We start from the raw sequence: 26,924 nt of genomic DNA on the forward strand, positions 1-26,924 counted from the left end.
AGCAATACCACACCTCTATTTAGTATATATTTATTTTATATATATTTATTATCTATAATTGTTATAGATAATAAAGTATATATTTTATTATATATAAAATAAATATATTTTTAAATTCTATAAAGGAAAGAAAAGAAGAGAATAGAGGGAACAGGGATAAAAAGTAGACTTCTTTGAACATACTTATTTTATAGATTTGACTTTGAAACCATGTAAATATTTTACATAACTATACAACAAAATTAAAATTAAGATGTGATTCATACAAAATTTTAAAAATGAAAGAAGTGAAAACACCACTTGATCCATTATACTGGTGAGCTATTCTTCTCAGCACTTACATGTATTTTATGATTTGTTCCTGTGGGAAATCTCTTTCTACACATTTCTTTAGTCCTCCTCCATCTACCGTCTGCCACTCGAGTTGCCACAACTTAGGGTGGGGATGTTCCTGTATCCTATGTGGGCCCCAGCAGTAGGGAGATACAGGAGGTTGGTTCTTTCTGACACTAGTAATCTTCCATTGGAGCTCTTAGCTCCAATGACAGAGCCTGCCTGACAAGCTGGGTCATTTCAAAGCCAAGGTTGTTAGAGTTTAAGGTCTGTCCAAAATCAGTTCACCAAATGATGGAACAAAGTCACATTCAACCTACCCAGACCAAGATCCAAAAGAGGGCAGATCCACCTGTACTCATCCTCTTTCTGAAGTTGTCTTTCCTAAAGTGTGACCTGTGGACCACCTTCCTCCTGCCACCTGCATGCAATTTCCAGGCCCACTCCAGATCACAGAATGAGACATTTTGGAAATAAAATCCAGAAGGCGTTTTAGTAAGCTTTCCACATGATTTCTATACACATCAATTTTTAGAAGCGCTGTCTTCATTCATCATTCCCTTGAAAGGTACCCCTCCTGTACCTCCTGTGTGGAGTTGGCCTCTTCTTGTACCACTTTCTCAACTTCTACCTTAAGTCATTTTTTTTTTCATTTGCCTTATTTGGGAGTCTATGTTATTCCACTCTTTCCCATGGATGGAGGCGTGGTCTGTTTCCATATTCTTCCTTTTAGATCTCCTTTTTATTATCTTTTTTTAAGGAACATGGTAAATACTCAAAAAATACTAGCTATAATTAATATTAGTTATTCTTATTTTGCCAAATAGTCTGTAAATGTGGAATTGAATTCAAGCTCTGACATTCTTGATTAGAGTAGAAGTAGGGTAAACTGATACAATTTTGCTCTTATACACAATTCTTATGTTGCTTCTCTTTTGTACTCTGACATCTCTGCCTCTTCCCCACTCTCTCTGTTCTCTCCTCTCTTTTCTTCTCCCCGCACCCCACCTCTCACTCTCTTTTTTCCTCTATCCTGGCTCCCCTTTTCTCATATGAATATTTAGTCATCTAAGTATTTTAATTGGTCACTGTCAACTCCAACAGAGCAGAGACAAGTCTGAATTGCTCACTATTGCATCTGGGAATCAAGCCAAATGCCCTACACATTAGGGGATGGTTTTCAAAAATTATACAGCCAGCCACCATTCCCGACTGGATCACCTCCTTTTCTTCCTGCTATAGTAGAACTCTCCATTTGATCCCTCCAAGTGTTCAAGGACTAGAACTCTGCTGTGTTAGAAAAAGCACTTTTGGAGTGGAAGAAATCTTTATGAGTCTGCGCTTTGGGGTCTAACCTTAGCCAGATCTCTTCAGTCACCAGGCAGTCTATAACGTGAATTGATTTATTTAGGGGTCAGTGAACTTCCTAAAATTGCATGCAAAATGTTTGTGCTTGTACATATCTGTTGGAAGAAGCCACAGTTTTCACCAGATTCTCAATGGAATCCCTGACCCAAGCAAATTAAGTACAGTGTGAGGTTCACTGGAATCCCATGCACTATCCATGGGGCCTATACCCAGGATCCTCCCATTTCCCCAGTTTCCTCAGAGATAGCTTCATAACTCCGACCACCCGAGCATGAGTTTCTTGTCTTAATGACGTCCTTCCTCTTAATGATTGTTTTTTTCTTAAATATTTTACTGCTATAGTCGGTCCCCAAACCCTATACTGCTGCCTTGTTTTTTAGTTCATCTCTGTAGTGGAATACTTCCCTTCCAGTTCTTTCTAGAATGTTCTCATTCTGATTCATTTAAATTTTTCTGAGATTTTGATTTACAGTAAATCCCTACCTGTATTACATAGTGGGACAGAGGATAGAATTTCTCCAATATGTTTCACCACATCAAATATTATATAACCACAAGATATTTCTTATTGAACCATTCATCACTGAGTTATAGTGCTTGCTACAATTCAACACCATTCAGAGATATTTGACTTTAGCTTGTGTTACTTATGAGGTGGCAGTAAACAAAAATATATTTTGTGGGCATTAACCTTTAATGTCTCTGCATGGTCATTATCCTTTTACCACAAACTTATCTGCCTTCTCTAAAATAAACTATTTGAGATATCTCCAGTGTCACCTTGCAATTTAAAATGGATTTATTTCAGATGGAATTTAGACCCTAGTCACTTTCAGAAAAATCATTACCTTCATTCTGGCTAGCATCCCAGGAATATTGGCAGTCCATAATGACAGGATTATAAATGGCCCTGCTACAGCTCTTCCAAATACCCCCCCTCCATTAGTCTTCTTAGGTACTTTTCTCTAGAAATGATCATGACCTATACACTTACACACTTTTTCTTGGATTACCAAAGGACCCAACAGAGTTGTCTATTGAGCAGTACTATTAACTTTCTTCAGAGTAGAGTTAATATATTGTATAGCTGTGTTCATTTTTATAGATGACTTAAAAAGTACTGTGTAGAGAAATTGTGTAAAGCAGTGGCTCTCAAACTTTAATATTCATCCAACTCCCCTGAAGGGCTTGTTAAAACACAGATTACAGGGACTCCTAATCTTTGATTCACTAAAAATAGAGTGGGGTCTGAGACTTTGTATTTCTAAGTTCCCAGATAACGGTGATGTTGTTGGGTGGAGAACCTCTCACTTTTGAGAAGCATAAGTCTAGACACTGACTCTTACGTGTACCACACAGGACAGAGATAGATCAGACCTCAAGAAGCTTGTGGTCTAGTAGGGAAGATACGATATTTACATAAATCACATACCATTGTGTCCTTAGAGGTGAACAGACAGGGTGAATGGAAAAAAGGAAAGGCAGACATAACTTTCAGTCTGTGAGATTACGGAGCTTTTGTGGAGGAGATGGCAAGTGGCTGGGCCTTGAGATATGAGTAGAATTTAGAAATGCAAACTGTAGGATGAAAGGGAAAAAATAAGAATATAAATGAGATAATACCATTATCACACCTAAAGACATTAACATTAATTGATTAATGTATTTAAAAGCTGTAAAAGAAATCCTCATTTTTGACATTTCTGAGACAATTTAAAAATTGTACCTAGAATAGTCAGATTCATAGAGGCAGAAAGTAGAATGGTGGTTGCCAGGGTGTGAGGGGAGGAAAGACAGATTTCTTATTTGATGGGCAGAGTTTTTAATAAAAAGAGTTCTGGAGACGAATAGTGGTGATGGTTCCATAACGCTGTGAATACACTCAAAATCCCTTTACTGTACACTTAAAAATGGTTAAGATGGTAAATTTTATGTTATGAGTATTTTACCATAATAAAAATAACCTGGATATTTTTCTTCCTATATTGAATGTTTTCTGAGTGCTTGGGAAATGTAGTCTTTTTTCCTCTGAAGCTCTGATATCCTTCATCTTTTATTTTTAATTTTAACACTTTTATTGAGTTACAATTTATATACTATGAACTTCCTCATTATAAATGTATAATTCCATGATTTTTAGTATATTTATAGAGTTGCCAGTAATTGACACAAACCAGTTTCGGAACATCTCCAGCACCCCAGAAAGTTCCTTCATGCACTTTGGCAGTCAGTGCCTGGGTCTGCTCCCAGCCCCATGCAAAAACTGAACTGCTTTCTGTGTCTGGGAATCTGCCTTTTCTGGTTATTTTATGTAAATTAAATCATAGTTTATGTAGTCTTTTGCACCCAGCTTCTTTCACTTAGCATAATGTTTTTGAGTAGTTTTTCATGAATAAATGCTTCTTAGTTTGCTGTAATCTGTTGGTCAATTTCCATGTCACTTAAATGGTTGTTTTTGATAATTTGGTCCAGTTTTATAGTTTCTTTTTGGGGGATAAAATTTGGTGACTTCCTTCTACCACACAGATTCAAACCATATCAGACCTCCAGCATAGTGGTGGGAGGGGATTGGATCATGAGGGTGGATTTCTTATGAATGGTTTAATATCATCCTCTTGGTACTGTCTTTGTAACAGTGAGTGAGCTCTCATGAGATCTGGTCATTTAAAAATGTGTGAAACCTCCCCCTCCCCCTGATCTCTCTTGCTCCTGCTTTGGCACATGAAGTACCTTCTCCCCATTCGCCTTCTGCCATGATTGGAAGTTTCCTGAAGCCTCCCTAGAAGCAGATGCTGCTCTTCTTCCTGTACAGCTTGCAGACCATGAGCCAATTAAACCTCTTTTCTTTATAAATTACCCAGTCTCAGGTATTTCTTTATAGCAATGTGAGAACAGACTGATACAAGGTCCCAGCCCTTCCTTTATTTTATTTTTTTAATTCTAGGAAAGAGCTGAAAGAGTCCAAGTGTAACCTGGCATTGACTCCACTTTGGATATTGTACTTTATAGCAATTGTCAGAAAACTTGCTTTCTTAAATCATCTGTTGCAGTGTTTGACATAGGCCATTCAGAAATCTAGAAGATTGAAAGTTTCTGTTCAAGAATCTTATCATTTTCAATATTGTAGGTCCTCAACCTGGAATCTGCAAGAAGAGACTCCTCTTTTGAATTCATAGTAACTTTTATCATTTCTAATTTTCTCAGTGAATGGATGTTGAAAGTATAAATGTGAATGTCAGCATAAATGTGAATGTCATAAAGAGAACCTTATACTTACAGGTAGGGAACTTATAGTCTAAACTATGGCATTATTCATGATCATTTCTATCCTTAGCTCTGTCCCCCAAGATGCAAAGTATCTACCCAGCAAGTGTATGTGCAATAGAGGACGATGATCTTTTATCCTTATACCCCATTATCCTTCACCCATTGGAGAAAGAATTAAGTTTTCAGGGGAGGAGCAATGGAGCATTCAGTCTGAGCAAGACTATAACAACCATCCAGAAACACCTCCAGCCTTGGAACATGTGGCATCTTTCTATTCCCCACCCTGCAGAAACCCAACCCTGGGTCACAGACCATATATCCCAGAGAAGGCAGTGCACAGCTCAGTACCTGGCACAAAAAAGAAACTCAATAAACCCTGGTTGGGTTGAAATGAAAGGTACGTAAGTATGGTGGTGGTGGTGATGGTGGAGTTGTGTGAATAATAATGGGTCGGCGGGGGGGTCTGTTTTCCCCTTTATAATGCTGAGAAAGCTGGAGGCCCTATTCTGTGTACTGAGCAGAAAGAGGAGCTGGTTGTCTCTAGCTATCCTTGGGGATTAGAGAGAAATTATTCAGCCAGTCTTTCAGAAATACAAATTTTGACAAATGACAAAACTTCTTCCTCACATCCTGGATGGGGAGGAGCACTCAAAGAATCAAAAACAATAGACACCCTGAGGCTGCCCTAAAAACAGCACATTGGTAGGGCAATCACTCCCCTCAGCTAAAGATCCAAAGAGAGCAAGAATCTTCACTGAACAGTCTGATAAAGACCAGTGTAAAAACCCAGTGAGGAATTCATCAACATGGTACCAAGTCAGCCCTCTCCCATGAATCTTCTTAAATACTGTCTTCACAAACTTGGTACTGTGAAAACCCTAAAAATGAGTACCAGCACTCGAGCAGCTGAAGTTCTGAGATGCTCAACTCATAAAATTTTGCTTTAAGGTAAATAGTATCAGATATATAAAATCAGAAGTTCTTGGGAAAATATTTGGAAATGAAAGGAGATTTATCATAGTAAACTCTATGTCTAACGGTATTAATAGCAGTCTCTAGGCTGCAAGGTGACTTTTGGGTATATTGTGAAGTGTTAAATATTCATAATAACTTGTCCTGATTTCATAGGTCTTAATTTAGTTCTTGGATAAAGAATGGCTAATATCTGGTCCTCTGTGAGTGTTTTTTACATATTTATTTTTTGTTGGTGTTTGTATTGTTGATGAAAATGAAAAGAAACTAGTATAGTAAAGACCTTTCGGTGTATAATAAGAGGCTTTATTTTCACAAACATATCATAGTGTAAGATTAAAATAATAACTTTGACTTCATTATTTTAGCCAACTTTATTTTCCATTCTTCAGAAAGCATATTCTCTAGGTTCTTTCCCTAGTTTTCTTTCTTCCTCAGCTTTACCAAGAAGGATTCAAATACTGAATCTATGTCACCTTTCAGAGTTTCTGACAACGCTGATTACCTGCAGCTTGTCTACTCTGGCAAATCTAGTTGAATACCTTGTGCCTCATTCCTGTCCTCAAGGAACATAGCAGGTGATTTTGATAGTGCTCTAGTTTCTTCTACTGCTGCAAGATAGTAACATAGTGTTCTGTTAGGCCTCAAAAACATTGTTAGAGAAGCTGGGGGAGTAGAAAAGAAGGAATATTTTTGTAAGCAGTAAAAACCTATTCTGAGGACCATCTGAATGTTTCTGCCCATTCACAATTGAAGTCAGCTTTACAAGGTGAATACAAAGAAGAGGATGTGTTCTTGCAAAAGATACGATTAAAGGTCAATATATATATATTTGTTCCAGAAACCTTTATTTGAAGCCGATGAATGACTTGTCGTGGGCGAGCTCTTCGGGTGCTATTAATACTTTCTGGTCACAGCGGAGACGCTGGCTGTTGTTCAGAAAAGAACTACGAATCCCAGAATGCCCTGTTCCTCCATTTTCCCCGCGAGAATCCAAGGGTGAGTTCAACCAATCCTGTCAAGGAGAGCCTGTGCTATCGGCCAATCAGAAGACGACCCTGCGCCTGGAGGCGGGTGGCGGGAAGTGCACTCGGTTTGAAATCGGAAAGTTGGCGGGGCTGCGGGAGCTGAGCCGAGAGCCCGGCTGTTGGCTAGAGTGGGCGCGGATCTGGTGTGGGGAAGGCGGCGGGACTCAGGCCTGCCTGCGAAGGTGAGGGAGTTGGGCGCCGAGCTGGGCTCCTTGGCCCCCCTGTCGCGATAAGGGAAAGTGAGTTTGAGGGCAGAATGTGTGTATTTGCGGCGCGGCGTTTATGAAATGCGCATCTTGTTGCTGTTTGGGCCTCACAGCCTGGTGGGGTGGGCAGCTGCGAACCCAAAGCGTTCTGAGTTTCACTGCAGGAGGTATCTTTTGTCTTCCTGGGAAGATTTTAGCGTTGCAGAGTACTGGTGGGTCCAGGATTCTCCCAGGACCTCCTTTTACAGAGGATACTGAGGCCCGAGGTGACTTGTATACATCCTCGTCGGAACCTACTAAACTCCCACCTTAGTCCCTATTTTACTGTTAACTTTTACTGTTCTGAGGTGGAGGAGAGAGACACGGTAGATATATGGTGTCTTATTCTATGGGAGGGTGCCGGCCACCTGGCTATCCTGATGATCTCTGATCAGAAAGGGGTAGAGTTGGAAAAGGGGTTTTAGAAGTCAACAGTTTTACTTCTGAGAAAACGGGCCCAGGGTCAGTGCGTGTGAGTGTCCTGTGCGGTTACACTTACCTACTAACAAGCTGCTAGAAGGTAAAGGTGTCCTGAATTCTTGCTGCACCTTAACAACAGTTAAGCCCAGGTGGCTTGATTTACCCTTGAATACCTAGAATTAAAGGTAAGTTGCTATTTTCTAGCAAAGGACAAATTGCCAAAATACTGTATACCCGATTGGAATATGTGGGTGATTTGATTTCAATAACTCTTAAAAAATGCAATATGTATTCTGTTTTTAGCATTGTCCTACATAATGGTAGAGGACGAACTGGCACTATTCGATAAAAGCATAAATGAATTTTGGAATAAATTCAAAAGTACGGACACCTCCGGTCAGATGGCGGGACTAAGAGATACCTACAAGGATTCCATCAAAGCATTTGCAGGTACCTCATGTTAACTTGTAACAGGCTGTTTTTGCTGTTCTAGTTTATTTTTTAGTGTTATTGCAGCTGAATTGAAAGTTCGATTTTTCTTTCAGAAAAGCTGTCTGTGAAATTAAAGGAAGAAGAACGAATGGTTGAGATGTTTCTGGAATATCAAAATCGTATGTGAAAAAGTATAAATCATGGGGTTTTTTTTTAGATAAAACATCTTTATCATGAAATCTGTCATACAAGTAAGACAATATATTTTGTGTACACAAGTGTGTATATGTTGTGTGTGTATATGTGTGTGTATATACATATATACACACACACACACACACACGTACATGTGGTGGCTTATGCCTGTAATCCCAACACTTTGGGAGGAAGAGTTGGGTGGATCCCTTGAGCTCAGGAGTTCAAGACCAGCCCAAGCAACATGGTGAAATCCTGTCTCTACAAAAAATTAAAAAAAAATTAAAAATTAAAAAATATATATATACATATATAGACACATACACACACAAATACATACACATTAACACATATACATGTGCTTATATATAGGAATAAACATTGACATACTATACAGCTTAAGAAAGAACATCCTATTTACACCTTCTCCCATCTTCCACAACTAACCTATCAATATATTATTTAGTATCGTGGGGGTTTTTTGTTTTGTTTTTTGAGACAGGGTCTCACTCTGTCGCCCAAGCTGGAGTGCAGTGGCGCGATCTCGGCTCACTGCAAGCTCCATCTCCTGGGTTCACGCCATTCTCCTGCCTCAGCCTCCCGAGTAGCTGGGATTACAGGTGCCTGCAACCACACCTTGCTAATTTTTTGTATTTTTAGTAGAGATGGGGTTTCACTGTGTTAGCCAAGATGGTCTCGATCTCCTGACCTCAATCTGCCCGCCTCGGCCTCCCAAAGTGCTGGGATTACAGGCATGAGCCACCGTGCCCGGTGACAGGGTCTCACTTTGTCAGCCAGGCTGGGGTGCAGTGGCATGATCTAGGCTCACTTCAGCCTTGACCTCCTCGGCTCAAGCGATACTCCCACTTCAGCCCCCTAAGTAGCTGGGCACTGGTGCACGCCAGCATGCCTGGGTAATTTCGGATTTTTTGTAGAGATGGGGTTTCACCATATTGTGCAGGCTGGTCTTAAACTCCTGGGCTCAAGTGGGCCGCTCACTTTGGCCTCCCAAAGTGCTAGGATTTCGGGTGTGAGCCACTGTGCCTGGCCTCTAGTATTGTGTTTTTGAATGTTATATAAATGGCATTCTCTTGTCCATTTTTTCACTCAGCACTATACTTGTGAGATTTGTCTGTGCCAAGGTATAAATGCCAGTATTTTTTAAAAGATGAGTTTGTTTTCATGTTGGAAATCACAGCCTGGGGATTGAAAAGCTAGAGTTCTCTCAGCTCTGTTAGTTCTCTGACAGTGTTTTTCTCCATATTTTTACTACTGTTCTTGCCATCTTATTTCTACTACTCTCCAGGTTGTCCAGAGTGAATCAGTAGCTTTTACTGAATTCTTACACACAGGACACAAATATGTGTCCACAGTTCAAATTCCACTAGAGATACTTGATTTAAAGGCACCATGTTTTAAACAATATTAGACTAGAATGTCCTCACATGGGGCATATGTTCTTTCATTTGCAAAATGGGTAGCCTTGACTTACCCACTTTACTCATTGTGTGGCCCATGAAGGCATTTGACTTTGTTACCCCAGTAGATTATTTGCTACACTTTTACCCATGTTTACTTTCTTTCTTTCTTTTCTTTTTCTTTTTCTGAGATGGAGTCTCGCTGTGTTGCCCAGGCTCACTGCAACCTTTGCCTTCTGGGTTCAAGTGATTCTCCTGCCTCAGCCTCCCGAGTAGCTGAGACTACAGGTGCGCACCACCACGTGCCACTAATTTTTTGTATTTTTAGTAGAGACGGGGTTTCACCGTGTTAGCCAGGATGGTCTCAATCTCCTGACCTCAGGTGATCTGCCCACCTTGGCCTCCCAAAGTGCTGGGATTACAGGCGTCAGCCACCGCAACTGGCCTACCCATGTTTACTTTCTAATCTGCCCTGAAGCTTCCATGCCCTTCACTGCTTCTCTCATTCCCTCTGTAACCATAAGCAAAAAGGAAAACCACTTTTGTTTGTATGTGTGTGTGAAAGAGTGATACTGAGTTTGGGTTCTTTAAAACCTCTTTGTAGGATCCCTAGGCATTAGAAAATTAAGTTTGGAACTGTCAGTTTTACTGCTGTGAGTCTCAAACTGTGCCCTTAAAGATTATAGTGTGAAGTTATGCTCTATATAGTCTAAAATCTAAAAGCATTATCAGTATTTTTCTTTTAAAAATCAGTTTATACTTGGCCGGGCGCAGTGGCTCACGCCTGTAATCCCAGCACTTTGGGAGGCTGAGGCGGGTGGATCATGAGGTCAGGAGATCGAGACCATCCTGGCTAACATGGTGAAACCCTGTCTCTACTAAAAATACAAAACATTAGCCGGGCGTGGTAGTGAGCGCCTGTAGTCCCAGCTGCTCGGGAGGCTGAGGCAGGAGAATGGCGTGAACTCGGGAGGCGGAACTTGCAGTGAGCCCAGGTCGTGCCACTGCACTGCAGCCTGGGCAACAGAGCAAGACTCCATCTCAAAAAAAAAAAAAAAAAATCAGTTTATACTTGAACAGAAATACAATTTACCCAAGTTTAATTAATTCAATGAACATATGACTGCTATTGCCCACCACTAAGGAGACAACAGTGCATAAAATATAATCTCACAATATTGTGGGGGATATAGATGGGGAAACTACAATTAAAATATATTGTGCCAGGCTCAATGGCTCAAGCCAAAGTAGTCCCAGCACTTTGGGAGGCCGAGGCAGGAGGATTGCCTGAGCCCAGGAGTTCAAGACCAGCCTGGGCAATATAGTGAGACCTTGTCTCTATGAAAATTAAGGAAAAATTAGCCACGTGTGTTGGCAGACACCTGTAGTGCCAGCTACTCAGGAGGCTGAGGCAGGAGGATCACTTGAGCCCAGGAGATTGAGTTTACAGTGAGCCGTGATCATGCCACTACACTCCAGCCTGGGAGACAGAGTGAGACCCTGTCTCCAAAAAAAAAAAAAAAAAAAAAAAAGATTGTATTCGTTGTTAGAATAATGTAATAGATGCTGTGTGAGGATAGAATCTGGAAGGTTTGATTCTTCCGGTGAGGAATGCAGGATATTTAATAGCTAACCATTACCTTGTATACCATGTGCTAGGCCCTGTTCTAAGCTCTTTGCATATATTGACTCATGAATCCTCACAACAACCCTAAGAGGTATAGATACTGCTTTTAGTCTTACATGTTAGATTTTTATGACAAAATAAGCACAGAGAGGTTAAGCAACTTTCTCAAGGTCAGATAGCTGATAATGAACAGAAATATGATTTGAACCTACAGTCTGATTATACCACACTACTTTGGAGGAAATCACATAAAGGAGGGTTAGGGATGTTCAACAGAGTCAGCATTACATTCTAGGAAGAGGGAACAGCACATGGAATATGGCAGGAACACAAGAGCTTGTTAAGTTCTGGGATGGCTGGAGTACACCAGGGATGGGGAGTGGTGGAGAAGTGGCTGGAAGAACTGGTTGGCCAGATGATGGACATTCCATGTTGTGCAAAGGGGGTTAGACTTTGTTTTTCGGGAGATAAAAGTTGCTACAGGATTTCAACCTGGAAAATGATATTGGATTTATATGTCAGAAGAAGCAATCTAGCAATCAATGCACAATAAACAGGAGAGGAGTGAGATTGTTGTCCATAAAGAGACCAGTTAAAGGAAAAATTTAATGTAATAGTATAGGCACATAATGAGTATGGCTTGGACCAGTGACAGGTCTGAGGAGTTAGACTCAAGACTGTTGGCCTGAAGGTGAGAGTATGCTGTGGTCTAGGAGGATTCCTTCTGACATGGAGTATGAATCAGTGGTGATGCATTTACTAAGGGATTTAAAGAGAGGAGGAGCATGTTTTTATAGGTGGGAAGGAAACATACGTGGGTTTAATTTTAAACATGTTGGGTGAATATGCTGAGTTTATTGTGCAGCAAGTCTTCAGGTGGCGATATCTGATAGGCAATGGATATATTCATCTGGAAGCCAGCCAGAAAAGTGGTCTTTGCTGAAGATAGGGATTTCTGAGTCTTTAGTGTATTTGGGGGGTTGAAGCTGTGGAAGAATATGTAGCGTGAAAGAGGGTAGCCTTGGTTAGTAATAATATTTATTTACTCATTACTGTGTGCCAGGTACTATGCTAAATGCCTTACATTGACCATCTCCTTCAGTTCTCATGAGTTTTTCAGGGTTGGTATCATTTATTATTATTATTCCTACTTTTCTGATATTACAGTCCCAGAGAGATTGTGATTTGCCCCAGATCATCAGATTAACTCCAGAAGCCTCACTCATCTTCAAAGCATTACGTTTCCTCTCCAATTTGAGAGAGGGGTAAATGAACAGGACCAGGAAAGACAGAATTAGTAATTGGAGAACAGAGGAAGTAAGAGAGAAGGTCACCGAAAACTAAAAGAGGAGAGAAACAAGAAAGGGTGTTGTCAACAATGGAAGTCACAGGTAGATCCAATAAGGTAAAGATTGAGATAGATATTATTTTGGGAACAAGAAAGTTGGAGGGAATTCATTCACTACCAAATACTTGTTGAGCTGCTGCTCTATACCAGGTAATCTTCTAGGAAGATACTGCAGAGAACAAAATAGCCTAAAGTTCTGGAGCCATAAATTCTAATTATCGCAAGAAGGAAGATCATCTATTGAAAGTGAGAGGCATTTACTATGGGCAGGCTTTTAAATTATTATAAATCCTGAAGTCTGTCTAAGACCAGAGATTATCCCTGTTTTACAGATGAGGAAATTGAAGCTCACTGAGGTTAAGAAACTTGCTTAAGGTCTGGAGGTGGAGGATCTAGGATTGCAATGATAGCATCTGTGCTCTTTCCATTGTACTATACTGACCTGCATTGGAGTGAAAATGCGAGGAAGGGTTCCTCTGGTGTGTAGGAGTGAAAGTTTGAAATGTCGGTCCTGGGAATAAGACAGCCTGCTGTGTACACATGCAATAATAGTCACGCAACAGGCCAGGTGCAGTGGCTCACACCTGTAGTCCTAGCACTTTAGGAGGCCGAGGCAGGTGGATCACGAGGTCAAAAGATCAAGACCATTCTGGCCAACATGGTGAAACCCCATCTGTACTAAAAATATAAAAATTAGCTGGGCATGGTGGCAGGTGCCTGTAGTCCTGGCTACTCAGAAGGCTGAAGCAGGAGAATCGCTTGAACCCGGGAGGCGGAGGTTGCAGTGAGTCGAGATTGTACCACTGCACTGCAGCCTGGCAACAGAGTGAGACTTCGTCTCAAAAAAAAAAAAAAAAAAAGAAAAAAAAAGTAGTCACATAGCATTGAGGACCCCTATATTTGTATTGGCCACAAATTCACACAGTTCTTCAAATGTTATAATAAAAACACTCTCATCCGTGGTATTTATATGTCACTAGTTTAAAAGTTTTTGTATTATTATTACTGGATACTCTAGCCACAGTGAATGGGGTAGCCACTGTTATCCCCATTTTACAAATAAGGAAAAGAGTTTCAGAAGTGATTTTGACTGAGGTGCTTGGGTAACAACTGATGAGCTGGATCAGAGTTGAGACCTTTGACTTTCAATCTGGATTTCTTGTGTAGTACAATTCTACTTAATTCTTTTCTTTAGTAGCATTTTTCTTTCTAGTAAGATGTTTATTTTTAAATTATACTTGACATAATATATAATCATGTTCATATTCTCAGAACATATAGAAAAGTAAGCAAAAAATATCACCTGTAATGTTGAGAACCATATTTAACAAAACGACTTTCTAGCTTTTATTTTTCATGAGCTATGTAGATTTTTAACATAATTATGTTCATGGTATCTATATAACTCTTTTTTTTTCAACTTTGAGAATATTTTCCCACATTGCTAAATTGTTTTGAAAATACATTCCATCTTATTGATATACTATATTTTAAAAATCATTTGCATATTAGCCATTGAAGATGTTTTCAGTTTTTCATTATAAATACTGAAAAAGAATTTTTATGTATAAATATTTGCACATATCCTATTTCCCTAGGGTCACTTTGTAAAAATGAAATTGCTGGGTCAAAGGAGGTGGATATTTTTAAGGCTCTTTTATTTTATAAAGTCAAAAATATTTTCTAGAAGGACCCTAGCATTTTGCATTCCTCTCAACACTAGTTGTTACTTTTGTAAACGTTGTTGTAATAAATGAAAATTGAAATCTTACTGCTTTACTTGCATTTCTGTGATTAATCTGATGTTAAATTATCTTTCATATTTATTAGCCGTCTGCATTCTGTGTTTCATCTGTTTATCCCTTTGTCTGTTTTTTTCTTAGGAATTTGTATTTGTGTCTTCCTCTTGAGATTAAAATGGCAACCCATTGTTGGAGGAGGATAATTTAATGGGCAAAGCATTGCCTTTGAAGTCAAGACCTGAGTTTGAACGCAGTCTGTTTATTTATTTATTTATTTATTTATTTATTTTTGAGACAGGGTCTCGCCCTGTCGCCAGGCTGGAGTGCAGTGGTGTGATCTCAGTTCACTGCAACCTCCAACTCCCTTGTTCAAGCTATTCTGCCTCAGCCTCCCAAGTAGCTGGAATTAGAGGCACACGCCACCATGCCCAGCTCATTTTTGTATTTTTAGTAGAGACGGGGTTTCACCATGTTGGCCAGGATGGTCTGTATCTCCTGACCTCATGATCCGCCCACCTGAGCCTCCTAAAGTACAGGGATTACAGGCGTGAGCCACCGCACCTGGCCCTTATTATTTATTTCATCCTAGCAAATACAGCTTTGGGCAAGTTACTGAACTGCTGAGTGTTTTTCCTCTTCTTTTAAAAAAGTAGTAAAAGACTGAAGAATTTATTTTGGATTTCAGCACTGTTTAGAGAATAATCTACCTCTTGAACATTGATTTGATATTTCATTTATCATATTAACTTCCTAACTGTGCCAACATTTGTTTGGCATGTCTTTTATAATATTTAGAAGCATAAAATATGTCTTCATATATTCAGATCAAATATGTGTCTCAGACAAGCTTTGCAGTTTTTTTTAAACAGAGCCTACACATTTCTTGATCTAAGTTGATTCTGAATTTTCTGTTTGTTACCTCTATAAACAAGATTTTCCTGTTGCCTGAGGAATGCTTGTCTTGAGAGATGTTCAAGCACTGAGAATTCCATGCTGACTTCAATTTGGGAAACAGATCATAGTGTATTTCTCTTTTAAAGATTTATGATATTTAAGGTCCTCATAAATTCAGTGATGGACTAACTTGTTTAACTTTGAGAAAAAAATTACTCATCCTTGGAGCACATATTTACTTGTAATCATAATACTGGAATTAAATGACAGTATAGATAGTTTGGTTTATTTGATACAATTCTAGATTACTAGCATTATTAATTGGCATTTGATTTTAAAGTGTTTAGATTTCATTTAAGTATTAGTAAAACTAAATCTTTAATTCAAAAATTCATAAGCACATTATAAAGCACCACTTGGGCTTTACTGGCTCTGCTTATTTGACCTCAGTAACCTCTGCCCCAGAGCTCTTACGCTTTTTGTGCCTTCCTGCTTTCTTTAGCCCCCTGATTGGCATTTTGGGGACATGTCTCTGTGCAATGGGCCCCAAGTAGCAGCAGTTGTATCTTTCTTCCAACAAACAGAGGAAGAAGTGGCCCTGCCAGGGTTACTCCTTTCCCAGCAGAGTGGTTTGGCCAGGTTTATGCACAGGCATTGTTGTTTTTATTTTGAGCATGTGTGTGAGAAAGGGGTGAGTAATTGCAGAAGCTGAGTGTTTAAGAGGGCTAGGGCAAGAAGAACTTGTATAGAGAGTGACAGGGACATGGGGAAGGAAGGGAAGGTAGACTAAAGCCAAGAAGGAGTAATGAGGTGCTGGCCAATATGTGAGACAGATGTAAAAGGCCAGTATTTTGGTACATGGATACCTTGTTTTATTGCACTTCGCTTTATTGCACTTTACAGATACTGCAATTTTTACAAATTAAAGGTTAATGGCAACTATGTGTCAAGTCTGTGGGCACCATTTTTCCATCAGCATGTGCTGACTTCATATCTGTCACATGTTGGTAATTCTCACAAGATTTCAAACTTGTCATTATTATATTTCTTGTGGTGCTCTATGATCAGTGATCTTTGACGTTACTATTGTAATTGTTTTAAGCGCTATGAATGACACCCCTATAAGATGACAAACTTAATGGATAAATGTTGAATGACTTCTGAGTGCTCCGCTGACCAGCCATTCCTGTCATTCTTCCTCTTCTTGGGCCCTCCCTAGTCTCCAGTATTGAAATTAGGCCAATTAGTAACCCTATAGTGACCTCTAAGTGTTCAACTGAAAGAAGGAGTCATAGGTCTCTCACTTTAAATCAAAAGCTAGAAATGATTAAGCTTAGTGGGAAAGTGTGTCAAAAGCTGAGATAGGCTGAAAGCTTGGCCTCTTGCGCTAACTAGCAAAAGTGCTAATTCAGTGAACACATGAATGATAAGAAAGAGAAACAGCCTTATTGTTAATGTAGAGAAAATTTTAGTGGCCTTAATAGAAGAGCAAACAAACCACAACATTCCTTTAAGCAAAAGCCTAATTCAGGGTAAGACTCTAGCCCTCTTCAATTCTATGAAGGCTTGAGAAAGATGAGGGAAGTTTCAGAAGAAGAGTTTGAAGCTAGCAGAAGTTGGTTCATGAGGTTTAAGGAAAGCAGCTGCCTCCATAAAATAAAAATGCAAGATGAAGCAGAAGTGCTAATGTAGAAGCTACAGCAAGTTATCTAGCTAAGATCATTGAATGAACAGATCATTAAAGAACAGATTTTTGATGTAGATGAAAAAGCAGTTTTCTATTGGAAGAAGATGCCATCTAAGACTTCCGTAGCTAGAGAGAAGTCAAGGCCTGCTTTGAAGCTTCAAAGGACAGGCTGACTCTTTTTAGTGACTAATGCACCTGGTGACTTTAAGTTGAAGCCAGTGCTCACTTACCATTCCCCAAATCCTAGGGCCCTTAAGAATTATACTAAATCTACTCTGCCTATGTTCTATAAATGGAATAGCAAAGCCTAGATGACAGCACATGTGTATATAGCATAGTTTACTGAATATTTTAGGCCCACTGTTGAGACCTTCTGCTCAGGAAAAAAGATGCCTTTCAAAATATTTCTGCTCATTAACAGTGCATCTGGTCACCCAAGAGCACTGATGGAGATTAGTGTTGTTTTCATGCCTGCTAAGACAACATCCATTCTGCAGCCCATGGATCAAGGGGTAATTTTGACTTTCATGTCTCATTATTTAAGAAATAAGGTTATAGCTACCACAAATAGTGATTTCCTCTGATGGATCTGGGCAAAATAAATTGAAAACCTTCCAGAGAAAGGGTTCACCATTCTAGATGCCATAGAACATTCATGATTCACAGGAAGAGGTCAAAATAACATGAACAAGAGGTTGGAAGAAGTTGATTTTACCCCTCATGGATGACTTTGAGAGGTTCAAGACTTCAATGGAGAAAGTAACTACAGATGTGGTGGAAATCACAAGAGTCCTAGATTTAGAAGTGGAGCCTGAAGATGTGACCGAATTGCTGCCATCTCATGATAAAACTTGAATGGATAAGGAGTTGCTTCTTATGGATAAGGAAAGAAAGTGGTTTTATGGAACGGAATCCACTGCTGGTGAAGATGCTGTGAACATTGTTTAACTGACAACAAAGGATTTGGACTATTATATAAACTTAGTTGATAAAGTAGCAGCAGGGTTTGAGAAGACTGCCTCCAGTTTTGAAAGAAGTTCTACCAGGGGTAAATGCTGTCAAACCCCATTGTATACTGCAGAGAAATCTTTCATGAAATAGTTGATTGATGCAGCAAACTTTATTGTCTTCCTATTATAATAAATTGCCACAGCCACCCCAACCTTCAGCAACTACCACTCTGATCAGTCAGCAGCCATCAACATCAAGGCAAGACCCTCACCCTGCAAAAATTTAGGACTTGCTGAAGGCTCAGATGATTATTAGCATATTTTAGCAATAAAATATTTTTAATTAAGATATGTACGTTTGTTTTTTAGCCATAATGCTATTGCACACTTAATAGACTACAATATAGTGTAAAATAACTTTTCTATGTACTGGGAAACCAAAACATTTGTGTGACTTGTTTTATTGCAATATTCGCTTTATCACAGTGATCTGGAATAGAACTTGCAGTATCTCCAACGTATGCCAGTACTTAAAAATAGCACAGAATAGCAAAAACTAATAAAACCAATAAAAACAAAGAGCAAAACCAAATATTACAGCTATTAATATTAGCATAAACATCTCTTCTTACCTATGTATTAATCACTGGTGTTATGTACAAAAACTATTGATTTTTTGGTGTGTAGTACCACAAATTGTGATAGGTTTTCAGTAGATTTTTCTGAGTGTTCTGGATAGATGTCTATTGTCTACATACAATGAAAAATAGTTCTTTTTTTTTTCCTTATAGTTTTACCAGCTAAATATCTTGTCTTGGTCAGAAACTTCTAGGGAAATATTAAATAACAGTGCTAACTGGCATCTATTTTATTCCTTTTGGAAATGCCAAATATATATTATGAGATTTGAAAGGTTTTTGATTTGTTTCTGTCATATTAAATGTCCTTTCATTTATAGTTTAAGAATCAGTGTCAGGAGTGGATGCTGAATTAATATGAAACATCTCTTCAATTCTTATTCATGTGATGGATTTTCCTAATATTACACCTTCACTATATAAAACCCTTAGTATAACTACATTTGCTCTTAGTGGATTATTTTTAATGTAACTTAATATTTTATTGAGCATCTTTGCATCTATGTTTTTAAGTGAGATTAGTTTGTATAGTTGTGGGTAGAGGGCCAGTGCTATCTTTAATTTTTTGTTTTAGCTTTAGAATTATGCTTACATTATAAACTTTGCCTGCCCACCTGTCTTCCTTCACTTATTTCTGTCTTTTGGTATGTTCCGGAATAATTTATATAGCATTAGAGTGAGCCTTTTCCTCAAAGCACTGTTTAAAACCATCTTCTAGAGTTTGGTTGTTGGCCAGGCGTGGTGGCTTGCACTGGTAATCCCAGCACTTTGAGAGGTTGAGGTAGGAGGATTGCTTGAGCCTAAGAGTTTGAGACTAGCCTGGGCAACATAGACAAAAAAATTTAAAAATCAGCCAGGCGTGATGTGGTGTGTGCCTGTAGTCCCAGGTACTCGGGATGCTAAGGTGGGAGGCTGCAATGAGTAGTGACTGTGCCACTGTATTCCAGCCTGGGCAACAGTGAGACCCTGTTTAAAAAATATATAAAAATAAAATACAAAATAGAGTTTAGTTATCTTTGTTGGTAGTTTTTATTTCTGTGCTTATTTGGAGTGGGGAGCTGCAGGGTCATGATCTTTTGATTTTCTGTTTCTTGGTTTAATTTGGTATTCTCATTTTAAGAAGCTTTTCTGTCTCAAATTTTTTAAAGATGAGTAGGAAAGAATAGATTAGGATTTTTTTTCTTTTTTGTCTTTTATAATTTTGAATCATTAGAAAATGCTTATCAGTCAAAACATTCTTCATTAATCTTTATGAAAGTCAGTAAACTTTGGCATTTTCTTAGATACATGTCAGAGAGCCAAGCATATTTTAGTTAATACCTTGTGCTTCTTACAGAGATCAGCAAGCAAAATAAGCTCATTCAAGAAAAAAAGGGTAACTTGTTAAAATTGATTGCTGAAGTAAAAGGCAAAAAGCAGGAATTGGAAGTACTGACTGCAACTATCCAGGATCTTAAGGAAGAATATTCTAGGAAGAAGGAAAGTAAGTTTCCTCTTATAAACATACTGATCTAAAATGGAAAGTGGTGACGGTTCACCTTTATTGAGTACATCTTGCCTGTTCCAGTTCATTGCTAAAAATGGATTACAGTACCCCAGGGCATAACCAGCCACTCATCTCTGCAAGATGTCATTAAAGTTAACTAACGGGTTTATTTTCTTTTGTCTTACTTAAAGGGCCTTCTCTTGTTATTTTTAATATGATCAGTAATAACGAAATTGATGGGAGGTTTTAATTAAGCAGAGTGAGAAATGGTGTCCCTAAATAAAATTTGCTTTGGACAAGCCATAGTGTACTTTATGCAACAAATATTTATTGACCATACATTCTCTGCCAGGTAATGTTAAGCATTCTTTTTATGCTGCAAAATCTCTTATGTATAAAGAACTTTCATATTCAAATGAATGTATCTTTTAGAAAGGGGCCTTGTTTGCCCACAAACTAGGTAATCTATTCTTCAAATCTGAAAATAGCAAAGTTTGTTTTGTAAATGCTTTTTCTTGTGGAGTTCTTATCCAAGTCTAAATTGTGAAATTATTTTTCTCATTACTTAGGGACTATTGTGCTACTTTAAAGTATATTTAGGGACTATTGTGCTAACTTAAAAAAAAAAAAATAGCATGAAATAAGGCTGACCTCTCATAAGAAATAGTTATGCTTGAAGGAAGAGAACATTTTCCCATGAAGCAATTGGTTATCTAGAAAAAAAGCACAATAGTATAAATGAAGTCTATTTCTATGCCAGCCATACAAATCCCTGGCCTATTTACTTATGCTACTACATAATAAAGTAAGACAAGGCTTATTCTTCTCACTATCTGTATACATTTTCTTAGCAGTTTTTCCTTCCAACTTGAATGAACAGAAGCTTCTTTTAGCCGACTGGTAGATATAGAAACAATAAATGGAAGCAGATTTATAGGCTTGGGAGCATTTTATAGTTGATTTTAAGTTTAAAAAATTAACTCAGTGAGCATTAATTTGCTGTTATTTAAAACATTTAATATTGTGTGTGTTTTTTAATCAGCTATTTCTACTGCTAATAAAGCGAATGCAGAGAGGTTGAAAAGGTTGCAGAAATCTGCAGACTTATATAGAGATCGACTTGGACTAGAAATTCGAAAAATTTATGGTAAGTTTGTTAATATAAATAAAATATAGGAGATTACAAAAGTATGTCTTTTCTTAAGTAGAAGAAAATTTTAAAAATATTTTCAACTAAAATAATGACCACATTAACTTTTTAGAAAATAGGAAAAAGTTACAATTTTTAAATTATTCTAATATAGCTACTGATGCTGTAGTTATTTATCATTCGGTATTTTAATAAATGTATTTTTGGCATGATTGTCAACATGTAAATAATTTTTGTTGTTCCTATCAGCATTGTATTCTGAGCATTTCCTCAGTTGCTACAGTCGTCATAATGGTAATTTTTAAGTAGTGATGTAATAATTCATTCTATTAATATAGCATAATTTATTCAACCATTTATCTATTGTTTAACACATACTTTGCTTCTACCAGCATTTGGATTCTGCCAGTTTTTTCAGTTTTAGAAATACAGTCATCCCCACTTATTCACGGTTTCTGTTACGTATGTTCAACCGTGGTCTGACGATATTAAATGGATGAGTATGGTACAATAAGATATTGTGAGAGGGAGAGAAGCTACATTCATATAACTTTTATTACAGTATGTTGTTGTAATTGTTCTGTTTTATTATTAGTTGTTGTTAATCTCTTTCTGTGCCTAATTTACAACTTAAACTTTATCATAGGTATGTATGTATAGGAAAATACATAGTATGGACAGTCCCTGATTTATGATAGTTCAACTTACAATTTTTTGACTTTATAATCAGTTTATCAGGGTGTTAAATGCATTTTTGCCTTACAATGTTTTTGACTTTTGATGTGTTTATTGGCACATAATGCCATTGTAAGTCAAGGAACATCTGTTTACATAGTGTTTGGTACTATCTATGGTTTCAGGCATCTGTTGGGGTCTTGGAACATATTTCTCCCTGGTGGATAAAGGGGGACTATTGTAAACCAGTGAGCATAGACTTTCCCATTTTCTTTGTATGGTTTTTCATAGAATTGTTTCCCAGAGAGGAATTACTGGGCTAAAACACATGAATATTTTGATGTCTGTTGCATGTATATCTCATGTACATCGCTAATGTATGGCAATGTCTGTTGTGTCTGGGCTTCCCAAGATCACTCTCAGGTTTGGTGATTCACTAGAAGGAATTAGCATATAGTCATATTCATAGCTAAGATTTACTGCAGCAAAAGGATACAGAACAGAATCAGCAAAGAAACAATAGCACGTGGGGCAAAGTCTATAGGAAACCTGGCACAAGCTTTCAAGAGTCCTAAACCAGTAGAGTCAAATGAGATGTGCTAATTCCTTCAGCATCAAATTGTGACAACACACGTGAAGTGTTGTCTACCAGGAAGCTCATTAGAGGTTCTGGAAGCTTATGCCTGGTTCTCCTTGGACTTTACTCCATGTACCTTTTCCCTTTGCTGATTTTGCTATATCCTTTTGCTGTAATAAATCATAGCCCTGAGTATGGCCATATGCTGCTGAGTGAATCCTATGAGTTCTCCTAGTGAATCATAAAAAAGACCACAGCAGCCAAGTTCATTCCATTTTATGGCTGAACAATGTTCCATTGTATGTGTGTACTATATCCACTCATCTGTTGGTAGGCACTGGGTTATTTCCACTTTTTGGCTACTATGAATAATGCTGCTATGAACATTGGCATACAGTTATCTACCTGAGTCTCTGTTTTCAATTCTTTCAGCTATATACTTAGGAGTGGAATTGCTGGGTCATATTGTAATTCTATATTTAAACTTTTTGAGGATCTGCCAAACTGTTTTTCACAGTGGCTGTACCATTTTACATTTCTACCAGCAATGTACTAGGGTTCCAGTTTCTCCACATCCTCACCAACACTGTTATTTTCCATTTATTTATTTGCCATCCTACTGGGTATGAAATGGTGTCTCATTGTAGTTTCGGCTTGCATTTACATAATGACTAATGATGTTGGGCATCTTTTCGTGTACTTAATGGCCATTTTTATATATTCTTTAGAGAAACGTCCTTTCAGATTTTTTGACCATTATTGAATTGGGTGGTTTTTAGTTGTAGGAGTTTTAAATACATTCTATGTATTCAACCTTTATCAGATAAATGATTGCAAATATTTTCTCCCATTCTTTAGGTTGTCTTTTCCTTCTCTTGATAGTGTCCTTTGAAAGACAAAAGTTTTTAATTTTAACAAAGTCCAATTTATCTAGTTTTTCTTTTGTTGACTGTATTTTTGATGTCATATTGAAACTATAATATATTTTAAAACAAATTTGTAATTTCTGCATTTGGAAATGTTGGTTACATGACTGTATATACTTAGCAGTGCAGATATTGATCAAAGATGGAGTAAGAAAGCGTATCTCCATTGAAAGCTTTGACACACTAAATAGTTTAATCTCTTTTCAGGTGAGAAATTGCAGTTTATATTCACTAATATTGACCCTAAGAATCCTGAGAGCCCATTTATGTTTTCCTTGCATCTCAATGAAGCAAGGGACTATGAAGGTATGTACTAGTATCTCCTAACTGGTATTTAAGATTGACATTCCAAAATGTTATTTCAATCAGCATATAAAGTAATATGGAGGAAAGCAATAGCTCCAGACTCTATTGCTTCCTTTTTCAGTCTTGCTTCTTGGAATATAGTCTTCTAAAAGAAGTGAATATAGTCTTGATTTATAGATATTATCTAGGATCCTTAATAAGTAGCATCTCTTCAGGATGGCACAGTGCTACAGTGTGAATAATCTAAAAACAAAGATCACTGCATTCATGTGCAAATATGAATTGTCCTTTTAGATAACTTTTTTAAAAGCTGAAGCTTTAAAGAATATGGCTGCTTAAATGTGAATATTAGAATTTATCCAAGTAGATGATTTTAAAATCAAATGTAAAGTCACCAGAATTTAACAATTTATTTTCCCAAAAATACATTTTTGAAAAACTATTTCATCCTGCAAATCTCACACATTGATAATAAAGGTTAGTTACTGATTCTGCAGCTGGCCAAAAGGCCTTTGATTTATAAGGAATATATATCATTGATAATAATGTGAACAAGAAGAGAATAGAAATATATTTATCTCTTGTTTATTCTTCTAATGCCCCTGTACAAGTAATCCTTAATTTATTGGAATTCATAAAAACGATTCTCAGCTCATTACACCTATGCTATCATCTTAAAGCCTTTGTAGCTGACAGACACTCAGGTGAACTGCTGAGCTGGCACAGCGCTGTGCCCTGGTGACTCAGTTCCTATTCCTGAGGAATTTATATTTTGAGAATCTGATTCTTATACAGATGTTTGGGTTTTTTTCTCTCTAGATAAATATCTTCTAATCTAATTAGTGCTAGATTTTAAAAAGCAAGCCCCAAAAACCTCTTGTCTAGCTTTTCAATTTTCTCTAAATTGGATATTCTCTTATGGTATAATCTGATAGTACATGATAGTATATTAAAAGAGAATATACAGGATACATTTTGGACCAGATGCCCTTTGCCATTGTTTCTCTGCTGTGGTCATGGACCTTGTTTCCTAAGCAATCTGTACCAGAGATCTGGAAATCTGATAATGGGTGAATTTCTTTTCCTTTGACCACCTTCACTGGAGACTTGTCCCAGTGTACCAGCTGGTACAACTACATACAAGGACAATACTGTTATTTGTGACTTTGAGTCTCATTTGATTAATAGCCCCTGTAAATACCACTCTTGGAATAGCAACCATATTTTCTAATGCCTGCCATTTCACTTGGAAAATTCTAGATATTTCTTTCATAACTGTAAGTTATTAAGGCTGGGCATTGAAAATTGTTATTTTTTCAGGCTGGGCATGGTGGCTCACGCCTGTAATCCCAGCACTTTGGGAGGCAGAGGCAGGCAGATCACTTGAGGTCAGGAACTCAAGACCAGCCTGGGTAACATGGCAAAACCCTGTCTCTACTAAAAACACAAAAGTTAGCTGGACATGTTACCTATAATCCCAGCTACTCAGAAAGCTGAGGCAAAAGAATTGCTTGAAGCCAGGAGGCAGAGTTTGCAGTGAGCTGAGATCGCACCACTGTACTTCCAGGCTTGGTTACAAATCAAGAATCTGTCTCAAAAAAAAAGAAAATTGTTCTTTTTTTTTTTTTTTTAATCCAGTGGTCAGAAATGAAAGTCAGTCAGACCAAAGTTTTGCAGATAAAAATGACTTAACAGTTTTTTAAAAAAGTTTAAATAGTTAAAACAAAATATATAAGTTTAAGATGATGGGCAGAGTCATTCTGCATCACTAAACTCTTCAATCCTTGAGTGCCCTCTGTTTAAATTTAAAGCAAGATTATAGTACTTAAGATTTGAATATTTAGAAATTAAACGAAGGAAAGGTCCAAAAGATAGTTGGCATAGGAAAATCAAGTGTATCCTTTTTTGCTCAAAGAATTTCATTAAGATGTAATTGACATTCAAACTAGATGACAGCATCTAAATTAGAAATACTTCCTGCCATAAAAAAATCTCATTCTAATTGTCTTTGATTTTTTTTTCTAGTGTCAGATAGTGCCCCTCATCTTGAGGGCCTAGCAGAATTTCAAGAGAATGTAAGGAAGACCAACAATTTTTCAGCTTTTCTTGCCAATGTTCGGAAAGCTTTTACGGCCACGGTTTATAATTAACGTACAAATAGTGTATATAAAAACGGTTTTTCTTCTCTATTTTGTATCTCTTTTTATTTCTTTTTTTTATTATTATTCTACTTTAAGTTTTAGGGTACATGTGTACAACGTGCAGGTTTGTTACATATGTATACATGTGCCATGTTGGTGTGCTGCACCCATTAACTCGTCATTTAGCATTAGTTATATCTCCTAATGCTATACCTCCCCCCTCCCCCCACCCCACAACAGTCCCTGGAGTGTGATGTTCCCCTTCCTGTGTCCATGTGTTCTCATTGTTCAATTCCCACCTATGAGTGAGAACATGCAGTGTTTGGTTTTTTGTCCTTGCGATAGTTTGCTGAGAATGATGGTTTCCAGCTTCATCCATGTTGCTACAAAGGAAATGAACTCATCCTTTTTTATGGCTGCATAGTATTCCATGGTGTATATGTGGCACATTTTCTTAATCCAGTCTATCGTTGTTGGACATTTGGGTTGGTTCCAAGTCTTTGCTATTGTGAATAGTGCCACAATAAACATACGTGTGCATGTGTCTTTATAGCAGAATGATTTATAATCCTTTGGGTATATACCCAGTAATGGGAGGGCTGGGTCAAATGGTATTTCTAGTTCTAGATCCCTGAGGAATCGCCACACCAACTTCCACAATAGTTGAACTAGTTTACAGTCCCACCAACAGTGTAAAAGTGTTCCTATTTCTCCACATCCTCTCCAGCACCTGTTGTTTCCTGACTTTAATGATGGCCATTCTAACTGGTGTGAGATGGTATCTCATTGTGGTTTTGATTTGCATTTCTCTGATGGCCAGTGATGATGAGCATTTTTTTATGTGTTTTTTGGCTGCATAAATGTCTTCTTTCGAGAAGTGTCTATTCATATCCTTCACCCACTTTTTGATGGGGTTGTTTGTTTTTTTCTTGTAAATTTGTCTGAGTTCATTGTAGATTCTGGATATTAGCCCTTTGTCAGATGAGTAGGTGGCAAAAATTTTCTCCCATTCTGTAGATTGCCTGTTCACTCTGATGGTGGTTTCTTCTGCTGTGCAGAAGCTCTTTAGTTTAATTAGATCCCATTTGTCAATTTTGGC

The 26,924-nt window shown here is 37.8% G+C and overlaps 1 protein-coding gene across 2 annotated transcripts; it reads left to right on the top strand.

Moving 5' to 3' along the window:
* Positions 1 to 6,982: 6,982 nt before the first annotated feature.
* Positions 6,983 to 25,873, top strand: SPC25 (SPC25 component of NDC80 kinetochore complex). 2 transcript variants are annotated; one of them, XM_055291895.2, is made up of 7 exons: positions 6,983 to 7,150; positions 7,937 to 8,083; positions 8,179 to 8,244; positions 19,901 to 20,047; positions 21,093 to 21,197; positions 23,586 to 23,684; positions 25,710 to 25,873. In XM_055291895.2, the coding sequence occupies exons 2-7, from the start codon at positions 7,951 to 7,953 to the stop codon at positions 25,832 to 25,834; spliced, it is 675 nt and encodes a 224-aa protein (XP_055147870.1). In that variant the 5' UTR covers positions 6,983 to 7,150; positions 7,937 to 7,950; the 3' UTR covers positions 25,835 to 25,873. The 2 variants fall into 2 exon arrangements, with proteins under 2 accessions (XP_055147870.1, XP_063465504.1); XM_063609434.1 differs by having other exon boundaries at positions 7,025 to 7,207.
* The last annotated feature ends 1,051 nt before the right edge of the window (positions 25,874 to 26,924 follow it).

The sequence above is a fragment of the Symphalangus syndactylus genome, chromosome 9 (genome assembly GCF_028878055.3).
Source record: "Symphalangus syndactylus isolate Jambi chromosome 9, NHGRI_mSymSyn1-v2.1_pri, whole genome shotgun sequence".
In the NCBI taxonomy this organism is placed as follows: domain Eukaryota; kingdom Metazoa; phylum Chordata; class Mammalia; order Primates; family Hylobatidae; genus Symphalangus; species Symphalangus syndactylus.